Raw genomic sequence first — 17,755 nt, 5'->3', positions numbered from 1 at the left:
CGTTCGCGCCGCAGTCACCTCGCCGTTGTTTTCTTTGCGCCAGAGTGTGTTTCCCACAAGTTCCCACGAAAAGTTGTCTTTTCTCCTGGCATCGCGTTTTCGCGTGAGCGATTGGTTCCATGACTGCAGATACACCGTACCAGTACCTTTTTAAACACACCTGCAGGCCAGGCCAAGGGCCCGACAATCTCATAATCGGCAGGTACAGACAGAGATAGCACCGCACCTGAGCGTACAGACAAGAGGGAAAACCACCTCCTACCAATCAGCCACGACAGCATCGTACAACTAAGCCTTTTAAAGTCGGCACATCTCGTGTCCCCGCCGGGCGGGGTTTACGAGCTAAGCTCGTCATCAGACACGTCACGTGACAGGTGCACCGTGTGACGATGGCGAGTCCAGCGGACACTAGCAGGGCACCGCCAAACGAGCACGCCGGCGGCTTTTCCCAGCAATGGCATCGATTACGCGAAAGAAACACCGTGCCATGGGATACAGCTCGATATGTCGTATGGCCCGCAATGACAAGTTACGCCGTGACCAATGACTTGGCTGCACAAGAGCCGCGGCAATTCCCTGGACCACGCCGCACGCAACGTCATCATTGCTCCGCACCGGCCGGTTGGTTTCAGCGGTCTTTAACGCCCGACTCGCCAACAGTCGTCTGAACGGGAGGACGTCAGAGCACGTCAACACGTGCGTGTACCACTGAGCCAGGCAGCAATTCATCAGTGATCTACAACAAACAGGAGAGCGGCCACGCCGACACACACCGCTTTCAGCGCCGAGCCGACGGCACGGACCGTTTATTGTCCGCCTGGCCGACGGACAGGCAGCACGGCCGCCCAGCAACCCCCCCCCCCCCCCGCTCCCCATCGCCTGCCCATATTTGTCCGCAGTTGCGAAACGGCCGGAACACCTTTCTGCATTCCGGCATTGCATGCAAGCCTGCACGATAGCAGTCGGCGGCAGCCTTGGTGGGCACGTGCGGGCACGGCCATCGGTCAGGGGCTTCGGATATTATGCAAACAAATGTAAACAGCATTCCGTCCTGATCCGGACCGACACCACGCGACTGACGACTGCGCCCAAGCGACGCGACTGCATTAAGTGAGACCGGCTGAACGGCTTACGATAGCAGCTGCCCCACCGTCAAATGGCCCACGTACGCCCATGTACGGCCCCCGGCCCGGCCACTGGCACTTCACACTCAAGCGCACGAGCTCTGAACTACAAGGTGAAATAGGCTAGAACACCAGCTGGGCCCACGGGCGGGGAGCGGCGCTGGTGCACTGCCCAGTCCCATCGAGCCACCGCGGCCACAGCCCAGGTCGGCGGTGGCTGCCGGCCGGCTCCCTCCGCGGTTGGGCACACCGAGCCATCGCAGCCACAGGCCGGTCAACAGCGGCTGCCGGCTGGCTCCCTCCCGCTCCCGCTCACGCCCGACCCTTGCAGCGGACCAGCGCGGCCGTACGCCCCGACTCCACAGCCGCCACCGACGCGCCGAGGCAGCGAGCGTGCCCGGTCGGTGCGGTGGCCGTCTGCCCGGCGCGGGGGGCGTCGCTCGCCGGCACAGAAGCCGTGACGAGGGCGGACCGGGCCCCGCGCGCAGGCCCCGCCCGACCCCGCCCACCAGCGCGGGCTCGCGTGTGCCGTGCCCTGCCAGGTCGGGTGGAGCCGCCGTGCCGCGGTTCAGCCAGCCGATCCATCTCGCCGTGCCAGCCCTCGCACGGCCGAACGACCTCAGCTCGCCCCTGTGACCTGCGCCGCGGTCGGTCCCCGCCGCGTGCGTGACGGCGCCGCTGACCGCGGCCGAGCGGCACCGAGGCCGGGCGCGCAGCTGGCGGGTCCGGCGGTTCCGGAGCCGACCCGCGCCCCGCCCCAACAATGCCGTGCCGCGAGGGACGTCCGTCCGTCTCCTGTCCGCGGCGCGACTGGTGCTCGCGTGTCGAGGCAGAGTCCCGTGCAGCCGGTGGACGACGGAGAGACACGTGCTTCTAGAGACATCCGGCGCCTGATACACATCTTTCTTCTCAACCACCATAAAATCGGGTGGACATGAGTACACGTGGCACCCGTTCAAAGCCCACCAAACGGATCTGAGTGCCGCTCGCAGCAATGGCCGCGGCCAAAAATAGACAGGCTCCGTCCGCAGCGTTTCGAAACGAGCACAATCACCGGGAGAGGCCGAGCCATTCCGCAATCACGGCACCAGATGTTCACCGAACAAAACCTATCGACCTGTTCGCCGGAATGCGTGCCCGAACGCCGTACGTGCATGATGCAAGTCTAGTTGTGCACCCTTAGAGTGGTATCATGAGCATGACAAAGTTTGCTTACTTGCAACATCGTTAGCACAGCGCGGACCCTCTCACATGAATGGTGTCAATCATGCTAAAGCACTAACAGTTGCATAACAGCTCATTTGGGTTCAGATCGGAGCCATTCATCTCCACTTAGAGATAAGTGCATGCAATCGCACAGCCGTAATGTTGCCGGTCCTCAGCTAATGCCCGACCACAACCACAGACCACAGCAGCTACGCCGAAGTGATCATGACCCGCTGCCTTTCCAAAGCGCCTTCCCACCGAATGAATGGCTGCGCGGCAACGGCCGCCGCCGCCCGCGGCTCTCGCCAGCGGCCGCCGCCCGCCGCTGGCCGAGTGCCCGGCCGCCTGCAGGCCCCCCGCTCCCGCGTGGCGCCCGATTGCCACTCAGTTGCGAAACTTTTTGCATTGGCAGCCCATAAACGCGGCGGCAAAAACGTGACGGCGCGAGAATTGACGCTGGCAGACGGACCGTCGGTTAGCTCTTTGGTGCGTTCGTGGATCGCCCGGAAATTTGTCGTTTCTCCGACCTCTAGCGCCCACTTCATCTTCAGCCTCCCTCATAATCATCTCTCTTTCTCCCCTGTGACTCTTTCCCTTCCTCCGGCGCCCAGCCTTCTCCCTCTTCTCCTCCTCTCGCCCTCTGTCTGTCGCAGCCTCCCACATCCGCCTGAACATCGATTAGCGGTGTAAAAAGCGCACGCCGGTGACACCGGAGTCGAAAACACCAGCGGCGGCGGGGGAGCGGGCGCGCCGCGTCGGCTCCACGCCACTCAACAGGCTGCCACAGCGGCGTCCTCGGACGCACCACACACACGGCGGCGGCGACCCGCGGCCACGCCGTCAGAACACCCGCCGCCGGATGTCCCACACGCGAAACACGCCGCAGCGCACCGCCCGACGACGGCCGCCTGACTGATTGGCTCCTGATGCAGAGCAGGACTCGGAGTCTGTTGCTTTAAGGACGGGGTCCCCATTAATATCATGCAAAGCGCGGCAGTGGGCGGCGGGTGCCGGGTTTAATGTTCTGGTGGATGAAGACAGATGGACTGTTCGCCCCTACGTCTGCAGCCCCCATAAATAACTTGAAGTTAATGTAAAGATCTTATTACTCGAGACGAGATGACGCCGTCCAGATCCGGCTGAAAATGAACTCCAAACCAAAACCCAACCACCACCAGAGCACATCCCACACGCCACAAAACAGTGCTTCAGGAAGGATACTGAGTGCATATTTTAAAGAAAACTGGGAGACCTGGATACGTGACATACGCACGACGCTGTTTTTTTCTGCTTAAGCCCAGATTATATATATATATATATATATATATATATATATATATATATATATATATATATGAGCAGTAGGTACCAACGCAACCATCCACCACCACCATCCTAGCAACATCGTCCCTTCAAGCAGCAGCTATCATGGAGCAAGCGCAGCCGCACTTGATGAAACGCAACGTCCGCTTCGCCGACAAAACAGACTTGCGGTCGGTCGATGGCGGGCTGCTCTCAGCCCGGTCAGCGGGGCGGCCGGGGCGGCTGAGGGACTCTGCGTCAGACCAGCGTCTCGCTGCAGCGCTCCGACCTGACCAGACCGGCCGGGGTCAGACGGAGGGCAGGGCCCCTGACCCTGCAGTCACCGGGGCGTCACCACGTGACACGAGACGCCGGACCGTCTGAGCCGGCACGTCCGCTCCGGAGCCACCGAGCAAACCCCGCACTCCTCAGCCGGCGCCAGGCCGGAGAGACAGACAGAGGCAGCAGGCCGACGCCGGAAGGACGCCACCACGGCACGCCACGCCGCGAGCCCACGCCCGCCCCGCCGACTAATGAGCCCATACCCCGAACGCGACGGCCGGACCATGTCTGAGCCAGCAGCTGCCGCCCGGACCGGACCTCGGGCGCGGACCACGCCCGGCCCAGTCGGCGCTGGGGCGGCCGCCGACTCCTCGCGGACGCGTATTGATTACCCTTGAGCCGGTCGCACCGGGGCGCGCTCGGGCGTCGCGCGTCTTCCCGCGCGCCGCCTCCGAGGGGCGCGACGGGGGGGGGGGGGGGGCATCCGACCGGGAGCAACGCCGGCTGATGCCGCACCGCTCAGCCAACAGAGGCGGACATCACGGCAGCGCCCCGGATCGCGGCCTCTCGCGCCGCCACAATAAGCCATTAGCTGAGTCAATACGCCGGTGAAAAGTCCCGCTTGCGGCCGGCAAACGCGGCCGACGACGGGGCAAAAAGGGCCCCGCAAAAACGGGGGCCGTCGCTGGACAGTCGGCCGCCAGGTGCGCTGATGGCGCGCGCTCGCCGCGTCCCAGATCGGCCTCCGCGCCCGTGCGTGCAGTGCCAACCGATGCGCCGATACTGAGCTCGCAGCTAGAGAGGCGCCGCGGAAGACAGACGGCTGATGCCTCGGGCTTCCTTTCACTGCAGACCGATCGAATAAGCGATTATTGATAGTGCATTGCTTACGCAGCGAGGCACAGCATCCTCCCGAGGGCTCACTGGAAAGAAAAGCATCATAACCATGGCCGGTTTATATGGCCATGCAAGGTGTCATTTTCCAGGTCTCCGCCCGTTGGCCAGCTGCCGCCCCACACCGCCATGCCCGGCCAGACGGCCGTCGCAGGGGAGCCGCCCCTCCGCCCTCCACTAACACAATCACCGCGCTACGGAACGGCGCGCCGCGGTCGCCGGCCGGGCCCGTGCGTCACGCGGCAGCCGATCGCCGCCGGCTGTGTCCCCCGGTGGCACAGCGGCCGCTCGAAGCCCGCCTCCAGCGTCGGCTGCGGCCGACCCGGCCGGCCCGGCGGGGAATCAGGGCTGAGCCGCCGCGGCCGAACGCGCCCCGCGGCTCATCGTTAACGGCCGCCCGGCGCCGTGTCGGCCGGCGTCAAACGCGCGCTAACGGCGCGCCAAAAACGCCGCCGGTGATTGCCGACCGAGCGGCGCATCGATCCCCAGGTGCGGCCAGCGCCGACGGCTGCCGGGGCGAGCCCCGCTTCACAGGCAGCCGCCAGCTTCGCTCTGACGGAGCGCCGCTGGCGGCCGGACAGCCCGGCCAGCCACCGGAGCGGGCAGCCGCCAGCTCCGCTCTGACGGAGCGCCGCTGGCGGCCGGACAGCCAGCCGGCCACTCCGGATTCGCCGATCCGTCTTATCCGGAGTCATTGCAGCCGCCGATAAGGTGCAGGCCGGGGTGATATGCCCGTCGAGACGCTTTAAGGCAGAGGCCGGGGCGATATGCCCGTCGAGACGCTTTAAGCCCCGTCAGACAGCAGCTCTGTTTCACATCCGGTCGTCGCGAGACCCTGGCACAACCTCCAGTATCTCTGCGACCCCCGGTATCGTTACAGTTCAGTGTGCAGCGTTATCCGTCGGGCGAGGCCGTCGCACTCGGTAACACGAACTTGGAGGTCTCGACATCCTAATTAGATCAGCTTAGATCAGCGGTTGGTTAAGAATCGTTGTCGAAGGGCAGCGGATATTTTTTTTTTTGCATTGCCGCAGAACGGTCCATTCGTTTCAAGCGTTGACAACGCCGGTATGTGAGCTAACACGAACTACATGTCGGAAGATGAAACGCGGGATAGAAAACTTGACACGCTTCTGGCTGACAGCAAATTTACTGTCAACCATTCGTACGCAAAATCTGCTGACAATAGGCGCAACAAACGCTGCAGTGACGTCTCTACACACTCCGTGAAGTCCGTAGTCCCCCATAAAAATGTAAACATTCCGATCAGCATGAAACGCGTCGTCGTGAGTTTGTTTTGGTTTTCGGAAGCCCGGCACGGCCCGGAGACAAGTCGGAAGATGAATCGCGGGATAGAAACCTTGGCACGGCTCTGGCCGACAGCAAATTTACTGTCATCCCTTCGCACGCAAAACCTGTTGACAATAGGCGCAACACACGCTGCAGTGACGCTTGCACAGTGCGTGAAGTCTGTAGTCCGCTATCAAAAAATGCAAACACTCCAATCAGCATGAAACGCGTCGCGAGTTTGTTCTGGTCTTCGGAAGCGATATCTGGCTGCAGCCACGCCATAAAATGACTACTAGCCGTAAACCCCGCGGCGAACGATGCCATCCGCGGCATCACACTGCCCCATTTCCAGCCCACCAAAGCCAAATCGTCCCACCGCGGGTCTCAGAAGCGGACCCTCACCCGCGCCACGCCGACCACCGGCGGCCGCCGCCGACCGCAGAGCACGCGGGAGCCGACCAGCACGCGGGCCGGTGGCATGCCGAGTGCCATTAGACGCCGTGCGCCGGAGAGACTCCCAGCAACATTCCTCGGGGTCTGTCGGCCACCGCCGACCTCGCGTGGCCGCTGGGTGACGGCGGCCGCCGTCGCCGAGGAGCCGGCACCAGCTGGGGCCGAGGCGCCCAGCGGCAGCTCACAGTGGCCCGTCCCCTTGACAGCGCTACTGGCCAGATCGCTCACCCGACAGGGCACCGAAGGCCGGGCCATTGCGCGACGCAAAACCTCGATCGCGCATGCGCCGCATATACATGCAAATAGAAAGCACTCATAAGTGAGGATTACAAACCTGCAATATATGATAAATTAGCCATATGCTAATTAACAGCATCGCCAAACCATTTTGGGGGACTATTTTAGAGAAGGCCTGGCCATTGCTGCTAAACCTAAACCGCTCGCCCGACCCTCGAACAGGGGTTGCGAGCGCCACCTCGCCAACCCGCTCACCGAAGTTAACGTTGATCCTCAGCTGCGTGCGCGGTCCGAGCTCGAAGCCGCGCACGTTGGTGGCGCGACAGACGTACGCCCCGGCGTCCTGCATCTGGACCTCGTCCAGCTCCAGCGCGCCCGAGGGCAGCACCAGCATGCGGGACGAGTCGAGCGCCAGCGGCTGGTCGTCCCGGAGCCAGGTGACGTCGGGCGGCGGCCGGCCGCGCACGCCGCACTCGAAGCGCGCCGTGTCACCCAGGAACACGGTCAGCTCGGCCGAGCGGGGCCCCACCGCCGACAGCTCTGCGGTACAGGGAGCACGGTCAGGTCTGAGGCAGGGGACACGGTCAGGTCTGAGGCAGGGGACACGGTCAGGGCGGAGGCAGGAGACACGGTCAGGACTGAGGCAGGGGACACGGTCAGGTCTGAGGCAGGGGACACGGTCAGGTCTGAGGCAGGGGACATGGTCAGGGCGGAGGCAGGGGACACGATCAGGTCTGAGGCACGGGGCACGATCAGGGCTGAGGCAGTAGACACGGTCAGGGCTGAGGCAGGAGACACGGTCAGGTCTGAGACACGGCACACGGTCAGGTCTGAGGCAGTAGACACGGTCAGGGCTGAGGCAGGGGATACGGTAAGATGTCCAGCACGGGACGCGGTCAGACCTGTAACATGGGACCCGCCGGCTCTGCAACACGGCACGGGGAAGATCTGCAACACAGGACATCGTCAGCTTTGCAACACAGGACGAGGCCAAATCCGCGAACCGAAACAGACTGTCAGCCCAGCCGACACAAGCAAATGGCGGCAATGCGCGTCGCCGTCAAAAGCAACTTGATCACTTGAAACCAAAACACGCAAGGTTCGCACATACGGGAAGTACATACAAATATTGGTAAGCTTGGCTCGGATCGCCATTTCCATAACGCAGAGAGACCAGCACAGTAGTCATGTGGTCCGCTGCCTGATTTGGTACGTGGGCCGCCAGCCATTCGAACAACACAAAGGTTCGCTCTCATCCAGAGGCAGTAGGCTCCAGGTGGCCTCCACACGGACCAGGGTGCCCCAGCCTGCACCCCAGCTGACGTCCGTGACCTTAAGGCGCGGCTGCAGACCACGAGAGCCCGCCACCCTGCCCACTGCTCGTCTCAGCACGGAGACCGATCCGCGCCGGCCCGTCGCGCCCCAAGCAGGAGAGGTCATGGGCCGCCGTGGCGTGAGGCTTCCCACCGCCCATCAGCCTCGGGCGAGAGGCGAGCAGTGCCCGCCGTCTCGGACCCTCAGTCGCCACGGCACAAGTCAGAGTGCAGGCAGGCCAAACTGGTTCCACGGATCCCTCGCTGGCCGCACCGCGACCTCCGCGCCGGGCCAACTTTACGAGCCAGCGGTGCCAGCGGAGGTCACGTGCGCCGCCCGCCTCCACCACCAGCTGAGAACGACTTCGCCAGATGGCCACCGTTCCGGAGCGGCGCGAGCGTGACCGGGTCGTGGCCCGTGTCCCGCCATGAGCCCCGGTCCGCGCCGACTTTGACGTGACCCCCGACGTGGCGGCGGTTGCCAGGCGGCAGCGCGGCACGGCCGAGCGTCGCCGCGCCGGGGGCAGCGCCAGAGGTCAGCCGGTGGGGATCGATCCTGGCGACGGCCGCTGCTGACCGCCGACTCCCGCGGCGGCGGCGGCGGCGGCGGCGGCGATGGGCTGAGCACGTGCACCGCTGCCCCTGCACGCCCGGCAGCCGTGACGTCAGGGGCGGCCCGGCGAGCGCCGCCCTGCCGCCGGGCCTTGTCGAGCGCGGCGCCGGTGGCCTCGGTCCGGTTCGGCTGACGCTCGTCCCCACGCCCCGACAAGCGGTGGGAGGCGATATCGTTTCGTGGACCAGACTGCCAGCGGCCTCGACGGAATGAGCGGTAATCCCAGGACCAGCCGGGCCAGCAGAGGTGAGGGAAATGACCGCAAAATCGAGCCATGTGTTTTTAAAGCTTTCAGACGGCAATCTCGGGCGGGCTAGTCGGTGGTCTAGCTGACGATTAAAGTCAAACCTGAGCAGAATGTCAACGACCTTGATGACTTCTCGCGTGACGGCAGCTAAGCCGACTTCGCTCGCGTTGGCACATAAATGTTCAATTCACCCTTACGGCTGCCACCTGTTCAGCGTATCAGGGTCAGAGCATGGCACTCACCACCCGACTGATGAAGCTCAAGATCACGTTTGACCTGATCTGAGTTTAGCTCCTCCCACCTGAAATCATCACGGACCGCAGTATGGCGCCACCTCACTCACCTGCCAGCCGCAGCGACCTGACGAGACCTGACCTGACACGTCACGCACCTGCCAGCTGTAGCGACGCAGTCCTGCTGAGCAGAATGCCGCCGGCGGGCAGAGTAACCTGGCACTGGTAGTCGCCCGCGTCCGCCGGCCGCACCGCCAAGAAGTGAAGCGAGCCGTTGGCCAGCAGTTTCCTGTCGACACAGCGGCGGCAGGCGTCAGCGGCGTCAGCGGCGCGGCGCGGCCCGGCGACAGCTCCGGGCCGCAGGTCGACGCGCCGGAGCCGACCGCTGCACAACTTGTCTCCGAACGGGCCATCAGTCACGCTGCCAACCGCCCAGCCGTGTCATCTTATGCAGCTCTCGATGTTATGTTACGATACATACGCTGCTTACTTATACAGGCTCTAGTCGGCGGGGGAGGGCGGGGGGAAGGGGTACTTAGCGGGGAAAGCACAAGCAGCTGAACCGTGCGTAGGCAATATACGTACACAACAGAAACGACGCCACACGAGTGGAGCATAACCGGCATCCACCGTATGAACAAGCGTCGTGAACAGCGGCCGACCGAACGGCTGACCAAGCCAATATCATCCTGTGCACGAAGCTGTGACAAATAGCGGGCAGTTTTCGTCGCGGTTCATCTCCCACGATGCATAATGCAAGCAACCAGCTGACTTATGCCTCTGGCGTCTGCTCCGCACGCCGGGCCTGCGCGGCGACTTAATCCGGCGTTTGCCACGCATCACGCGTCCCTGTATCATCCCGACGGGCCCTTTGTCCGGCGTTGTCCATTCCGGCTTCACAATCCCGCGTCAGCACAATGGGTCCGGCTTATGCAGCCGTCCGCGCCGGCGGCTCTATGGCGCACAGTGCCGACTCAAGGAGAAAGCTGGGGATCCCGGCAGTCAGGGCCCGAGGACAGGGTCAGGGATCCCGACAGCCAGGGCCCGAGGAGAGGGTCAGGGATCCCGACAGCCAGGGCCCGAGGAGAGGGTCAGGGATCCCGTCAGCCAGGGCCCGAGGAGAGGGTCAGGGATCCCGACAGCCAGGGCCCGAGGACAGGGTCAGGGATCCCGACAGTCAGGGCCCGAGGACAGGGTCAGGGATCCCGACAGCCAGGGCCCGAGGAGAGGGTCAGGGATCCCGACAGCCAGGGCCCGAGGAGAGGGTCAAGGATCCCGTCAGCCAGGGCCCGAGGAGAGGGTCAGGGATCCCGTCAGCCAGGACCCGAGGGGAGGGCCAGTGGTCCCGGCAGCCAGTGCTCGGGGAGAGGGTCAGGGATCCCGTCAGCCAGGGCCCGAGGAGAGGGCCAGTGGTCCCGGCAGCCAGGGCCCGAGGGGAGGGTCAGGGATCCCGTCAGCCAGGGCCCGAGGAGAGGGTCAGGGATCCCATCAGCCAGGGTCCGAGGAGAGGGTCAGGGATCCCGTCAGCCAGGACCCGAGGGGAGGGCCAGTGGTCCCGGCAGCCAGTGCTCGGGGAGAGGGTCAGGGATCCCGTCAGCCAGGGCCCGAGGAGAGGGTCAGGGATCCCGTCAGCCAGGGCCCGGGGAGAGGGTCAGGGATCCCGGCAGCCAGGGCCCGGGAGAGGGCCAGGGATCCCGGCATCCCGGGCCCCAGGAGGAGGCCAGGCAGCTAGGGCCAAGAGGAGAGGGTCGGTGATCCGGGCGGCCCAGGCCCAAAGAGAGGGCCAGGGACCCTGGCGGCCTGGGACCGACGCCACGTGTCTGGAGTCCGTGCCGCCACGGCAGTGGCCTGAACACCGGCATCGCCACGGCCGTCTGGCTCCGAACGGACGAGAGAGCAGCGGTGAGGGGTCCTCACGCGGCTGAGGAACCTCACGCCACCCCGGCCGGTGACGCGGCCGGGCTTGCCCGTCAGGCGTGTGCGTGCGCCGCCAGGGGCCGTCTGGCACGGTGAGGGGTCCTCACGCGGCTGAGGAACCTCACGCCACCCCGGCCGGTGACGCGGCCGGGCTTGCCCGTCAGGTGTGTGCGTGCGCCGGGCGGAGCGGCGCCTGGCAGGGTGATGACAGCCCACAACGGCTCGCGACAGCGCCGGCTGACGCGCAGCGTGCGGCCGGACGTGGCCGGACCTGGACGTGGACGCGGACGTGGCTGAACTTCGCGCGGTGATGGCGCAAGTGCTCCAGGTGCTCGGCCGCACACCGCTCGAGGCAGAGGTGCACGGGACCGATACTGTGCATCTAAGGCAAGCACAGAAAACCGTTCCCGAGCCGAGACAACGACATGACGCGGCCCTGATCGCCGAGTTTGGAACTGGTAGCAACGGACGTCTGAGATAACATATCAGGTGATGTCCCGCTCATTAACAACGCACGGACGAGCGCGTGATACAGCGCACGGCCACACTCTGCAAACGCCGCCGAGTGGGCTGACAGTGACCCGACACACCACGTCTTCAGATGGAGCCTGTGCAGGCGACACCGAACCGCAAGATAGCCCTTGTCACTCCGAGCGCGCAATAAATCACTCTCCATCTCTCTCTCTCTCGCGACAGGCGGCGGCCACGACCGCACACCCCGCCCGGTGCCCACTCATCCGGCCGCGACACGTCGTGCGGTGGCCGCGCGGCGTGGAGCGGACCGCGGCGCCGCCGGGTCCCCGGCCGCCGGCTGCGGCGGCGCGCCCGAGACGCCGGCCACGATCCCGTCCGCTCTGCACGCCCGGCGCGGAGCGGGGCGCCGCGGCGCCGCTCCCGCACGGTGATAACACGGCCGGCACCGGCGACAGACCGCCGCCGGCCGAGCACCGGCTGGGGACAGGGATGAGCTGTGTGTATACGAGGAGGGTTGCAAGAGTACGGAGGACAGCACTGGGTTATGTAGGCTCCTGGCCGTCGAACATCGGATAGGGTTCCGACGGTGGCTACCTAGCGTCAATCATATCTGAGTATTATGAAGGTAAGTATCATATCTATGTACCCCATCGGGTAAGCGCCACGTCACAAAGGACATAGCCATTCACAGATCCCACTTTACAGGGGTGAGGCCTGCGACGGTGATATCATGGTAGGACGTCCTTGTCCGAGGAGCATGTACACTGCAGCCCGCCGGCTGTCAGTCGGCCGCCGCGGACCGCCCAGCTAAGCCTGTGGCGCCGTCGAACATCACCGCGCGGTCGGGCACGACCGCCGCGCCGCCGCCGCCCGCCCGCTGAGCAGAGCCGCCGCCCGCCTGCTGCGCCGCGCCGTCACGCTCCGCTTCGGCGCCGCAGACGGCGGCGCACCGCGACCCACCCGAGCGCGCCCCGCGCAGTGGCGTCGGGGCGGCGGCGCGTCCGTGGCGCGCCCTGCCACCAGCCGAGCGCGGCTGCGAGCGAGCCGGCCGGCAGCGACGCCGACGCCGACGCCGCGGTCGCAGGCCGGCCAGCCGCGGCCCGCTCCAGCGCCGATCGACGGCGTCGTTCCGTTGCCAAGCAGACCGCGACGCTGACGCGCAATAACGGCGTTCGACCGCCGGCTTTTCGGCCGAGACCATCCATCTCCCCCGGCCCACTTGTTGCACATTAATGGACCTCACGCGCTCCAGCCTTGGTCAAATTGAGACGGACCGCCGCGCGTGGCTCGGCCGCCTCCGAGGCCGTTCGGCGCCGCTCGCCAGCCGAGACGGTGTCTGCGGTGCAGGCCGGGCCGCTGTTGTCGCGACGGCACCGGCGCGGCACGGCGCCGACAGCAACGCCGACAAGGCGTCCGCGAGACGCGACCCAGGTTCATGCCGCATTCCGCGCATCCTGGCGTGTTTATGACACTGCGCTGAGTGACGCCGACGGGACTGGCGGCGGCGGCGGCGGCGGCGGCGGCGGCGGCGGCGGCGGCGGCGGCGGCGGCTCAGAGGCCGGAACAAAGCGCGCCGGGTTGCCAGCGGCTGACCCGACGCCGCGCATACCGCCATGCCAGCTCCGCCCGCCGGCATGTCAACACCGAACGACGCGACGGCTTTGGCAGTCGCGCCGCCGAGTCTGCCGGCTTTCCGTCACCACGTGAATAGTGCTGCTTTTCACCACAAGCGGCCGGGTCGGCGCCGTCCTGCGGCAGCGAGGCTCCGGACCAGGCCATGCTCCGGGCTCGAGGCTCCGGACCAGGCCAGGCTCCGGGCTCGAGGCTCCGGACCAGACCATGCTCCGGGCTCGAGGCTCCGGACCAGGCCAGGCTCCGAGCTTGGGACGCTGGACCAGGCCATGCTCCGAGCTCGAGACGCTGGACCAGGCCAGGCTCCAAGCCCAGGCCCCGGGCCAGGTCAGACTCCGGGCTTGAGGCTACGGGCCAAGGTAGCTAATCGTCCAGACGAGTTAACATCTGACGGACACAAACGACTGACAGCCACGCGATTGGTCGGGGCGGCTCAGCAAAGCTTTCGTGTTGAGGCAAACAAACTGAACAAATTTCCCCTGGCCCAATGTAAGTCAGCAATTAGCAGTTGGCCAGGAAGCATAAATATCGTGATTCACCAGCATTGGCTGTGATATACATCTGCCCAACGACTTCTGTGGCATTCAGGGCCATCAGCATGGCAGTTTCTCACATCGTTTGCCCAGCGTAATACAGTAGTCAGACAGTTGAACTTACCGCGTGCACTGCAGCCACAGGCCTCTGCATCCATGCCAAGCCGCGGAACAGTTCGCACAACCCTGGTCAAATCTAATTTTGAATTTTAATTACAAGCCACGAACGGCGGCATAAATGAATATGGGAGCACTTCTGGTGGCGTTTCCCTGTGGCACTGCGTGATCTGCTCCTATTCACGGCCGAAAACGGGGGGGGGGGGGTGGTGGGGATCATGAGCAACACCAACGGACGCTTCCCCGTCTGGTACCACTCCAAACCTCACACTCAGCTGCCGGCGACCACACACGTCGCGCGCGCGAGGAGCCACTGGCGCGCCGATAAGCGCGTGCGGAGCCGCTCGCTGCGAATCAGCCCTCGTCCCCTTCGACAGCGCCTGCCGTGTGCTGACGCCGGCAGACCCGTCCGCGTCCGCCGGGCCGGGGCCCCGGTCTGTCGCCGGCAGACCCGTCTGCGTCCGCCGCGCCGGGACCCCGGACTGACGCCGGCAGACCCGTCCGCGTCCGCCGGGCCGGGGCCCCGGTCTGACGCCGGCAGACCCGTCCGCGTCCGCCGGCCCGGGACCCCGGTCGCGCTGAGTTGATTCGACACACGGTCTCGCGTGCGGGAAAGCCACTTGGCTCGGGAGTGGCCGTCGGCGCCGGGCGCTGATCCGCTCCACGAAAGCCGCACATAAATCACCGAGGCGCGTCTCATTTCAGAGGCAGCGTCGGCGAGGCGGAGAGTCCCGGGAAACATCGGCCAAGGATGGGTCTGTCTGCGGGGCTGGTGGTCCCAGACCTCGCCGGTGCCGGTCCGTCCCTCCGGACGGGTACAGTAGTACCTGGGTGCAGCAGCAGCTCAGTCAGCATCTCACGTGCGCTGGGGCCTCGCCGTGGCGGTGGTTCCGCTGCTCGTAGCGTGTAATCGGGCGAGACGCTCGCGGCCCTAGGGGGCAGCGCAGGAGCCTCCCTGTGATCCTGGAGGTACTCCAGGCATTCCCTTCGACGGCACTACGAGTACAAACAAAACGCGGGCGGGGTCCACAAATATTACGCGACGCAGGCTTCAGGACGACAAGGCGACCTCCGGCGACCGGCAGATGTCAGCCGACGGAGGCGTATCGAGCGGCGGGCGCCGGAAACAGTGGGCGGCAGTACCTGGAGCCAGCGGCGCCGGGACGGCCGCCGGCGACCTCCGACGGCTGACGGAGCGGCGCTGCGACGGCGGCCGTCCCGGCGCCGGTGACCGTGCACGTCCCACGGTCGCTGTCAGGCCGGCACACGTCGCTCGCGGCGTCGCGGACCCTTGAGCCGGACGGCTGGTGCAGCAATTCACAGACGCGGCTGACTCCGCCACCCCCTCCTCACCAGGACAAGGAGCTCCCAGAGCGGCAGCGAAACCAACAGGTCATTGACGCCAAGTTCCGAGCGAACCTCCACGTGTGAAGGATGGCTGTTGCAGCAAGGAACACCACTTAGTCCAATCTCAGGCTTATGGCAGCCCGGCAAATGAAACGCGCCACCTTGCGCTTCGGTGTCTCTCAGCAGCACCGGAAAGCGGGCGGCGCGGCGACAGATGTTTCCAATCAGAGACTTGCTGGAGCGGTAGCGTTGCCACAGGTGCATCGGCACCTTCCATCGCGTTTTTTTCTGCCATGCGTCGAGTAGCGGAAAACGCGAAAAGCAAACCCATAACCATAAATAACCATGAAGTTTCGCTGAAGGACACTCTGATTACTTCACCACAAACAGAGTTTGCAGTCAATTCGTCAAGTAAGACGTTATGGTATTGCACCACGTCAATCGTCATCATGGGCTCACACCGTCAAAATTGGATCCATTTTCATTATACCAACTGATAATCATGATAAACATGATAATGATTTCCCCGCACGCAGCTAGGACATGGAGGGACGAGTTCCTTAGGACATCTGTAAACATGTGCATCTGAGGGTGTCCGCCACGGATGTTTGAAGGCGCTGGTTGTTCCGATCCCGACAAAAAGTTAATTTCGGTTAAAGTGCATGCTTGAATGTTTACGGGTTACAATCCAGAGTTACTGCCGCTAATTCTGAGGCCAGCAACGGCGCTCCGCTAGCTCCGAGGTACCCTGGGGAGTAAAATATGAGCCGAGTTACCGCCGCTCGGCCTGGCGGCCCAGTCAGCGCCAGGCTAATCAATACAACGGCGCCGTTTGGTGAAGCCGTGCGTGTCAGGAGCGGGCCGATACGTCAGCCGTGCTCGGCGGAGCGGCGTGGCCCGAGGCTGCCGCTGATTGTGAGCCCAGCTCCGGCACTCAATGGGGCCCGGAAGCGGCTCTTCTCGGAAGGTGACACCGCGCGTGGCGTTGGTTTGAACCGCGCCGCCGCCGACGGACGTGGAGGCGAGGCGGCGGGAGCGAGCCGTGCCGGGCCGACGCGACGTGACGTGCGGCACGTCACGTCCCGCCGCCCGCCGACAGAGCGCTCCAACACGGCCGGAGATGGCTGCTAGCGCCGCCGGCCGTGGAGGCGAGGCGGCGGGAGCGAGCCGCACCGGGCCGACGCGGCGTGACGTGCGGCACGTCACGTCCCGCCGCCCGCCGACAGGGCGCTCCAACACGGCCGGAGATGGCCACGAGCGCCGCCGGCCGTGGAGGCGAGGCGGCGGGAGCGAGCCGCGCCGGGCCGACGCGGCGTGACGTGCGGCACGTCACGTCCCGCCGCCCGCCGACAGAGCGCTCCAACACGGCCGGAGATGGCCGCGAGCGCCGCCGGCCTGTCGGATCGGCCCCGACCGACGGCAGGTGGGCGGACGAGCGACAGCGATGGGACAGGGCGCTTGGCGCCGCACAGGCACGGAATACACCGTCCAGCCCGTCGCAGAGCACAGGAGTCAGCCACGGAGCGGATGGGTGACGGCCAAATGCTCCAGACTAGGCTACACAAGATAATGTTGGCTTTGTTTTGGATAAGATATCATAGAGCCCAGTAATACAATCTACAACTTTTAGTGACGGGGTGATCACAACAAGCACGCAATATCGTCAAATATGTGCATATTACAGCCAATCCATCTAATCGTTCTGGCAAATAATCGAAGGAATCAATACCAGAACGTAAGTCGATGCGCATCTGCAACATTAGCTGCATACAGCTGGTAATGTAAAGCTATCCTGCGATTCAAAATAACAAAGGCGGACGCCACTAGCGTTTTAATGCATCATCGTCTGCCAAGTCGTGAATGTGATAATGCTATCAACCAAGTTCGGCTGCACTGCCCAGGAGGCCGCCGGCGCTGGTCAAACCGCAAGCCATAGGGGCTGCTCGACCTAATGCAGACCGTGCCGGACGAGCCGGACAGTCTGAGGTGTGCGGTGAGAGGTGTGCGGTGAGAGGTGCGCGGTGAGAGGTGCGCAGTGAGAGGTGTGCGATGAGACATGAGCGGTGAGAGGTGAGCGGTGAGAGATAAGCGTAAGGCGCGATGGGAGGTTGTGGTGAGGGACGTGCGGTAAGAGATGTGCGGTGAGAGGTGTGCGATGAGAGACATGCAGTTAGGTGCGATGAGAGGTTGCGGTGAGAGATGTGCGGATATGTGCAATGAGAGGTGTGCGATAAGGGATGTGCGGTGATAGATGTGTAGTGAGATGTGGGTGATGTGAGGTATGCGGCGAGATGTGCGGTGAGAGTTGTGAAGTGGGAGGTGTTCGATGAGAGCTGTGCGGTAAGATGTGCGGTGTCTGCTCGACCACACACGGCGTACAATGTACGCTGGGCGGTGCGCACTACGCGGCGGTCCTGTGATGTCTGCGGGGTCAGGTGCGCGGCGCGCCAGCCGCCGAGCTGTCGGACCGACCTGTCGGGCGAGGGCGTCAGCAGCAGGTCGCCGTAGCGCCAGGCGACGGCGGCGCCGGCCGGCGGCCGA

The 17,755-nt window shown here is 64.6% G+C and overlaps 1 protein-coding gene across 1 annotated transcript in view; it reads right to left on the bottom strand.

Annotated features, from left to right (window-relative positions):
* fra (neogenin protein frazzled) overlaps nucleotides 1–17,745 on the bottom strand; it is a gene marked incomplete at its 5' end in the record, with an annotated part of 35,776 nt that extends 18,031 nt beyond the window's left edge. The window contains 3 exons of the mRNA XM_037239005.1: nucleotides 7,044–7,328; nucleotides 9,353–9,483; nucleotides 17,687–17,745. Of these exons, the coding sequence (XP_037094900.1) occupies nucleotides 7,044–7,328; nucleotides 9,353–9,483; nucleotides 17,687–17,745 (475 nt within the window). The remainder of the gene's footprint in view (nucleotides 1–7,043; nucleotides 7,329–9,352; nucleotides 9,484–17,686) is intronic.
* Nucleotides 17,746–17,755: the final 10 nt, after the last annotated feature.

The sequence above is a fragment of the Pollicipes pollicipes genome, unplaced genomic scaffold, assembly GCF_011947565.3.
Source record: "Pollicipes pollicipes isolate AB1234 unplaced genomic scaffold, Ppol_2.1 Scaffold_3087;HRSCAF=3621_pilon_pilon_pilon, whole genome shotgun sequence".
Lineage (NCBI taxonomy): Eukaryota > Metazoa > Arthropoda > Thecostraca > Pollicipedomorpha > Pollicipedidae > Pollicipes > Pollicipes pollicipes.
This window is presented reverse-complemented; position numbering and strand designations above follow the sequence as displayed.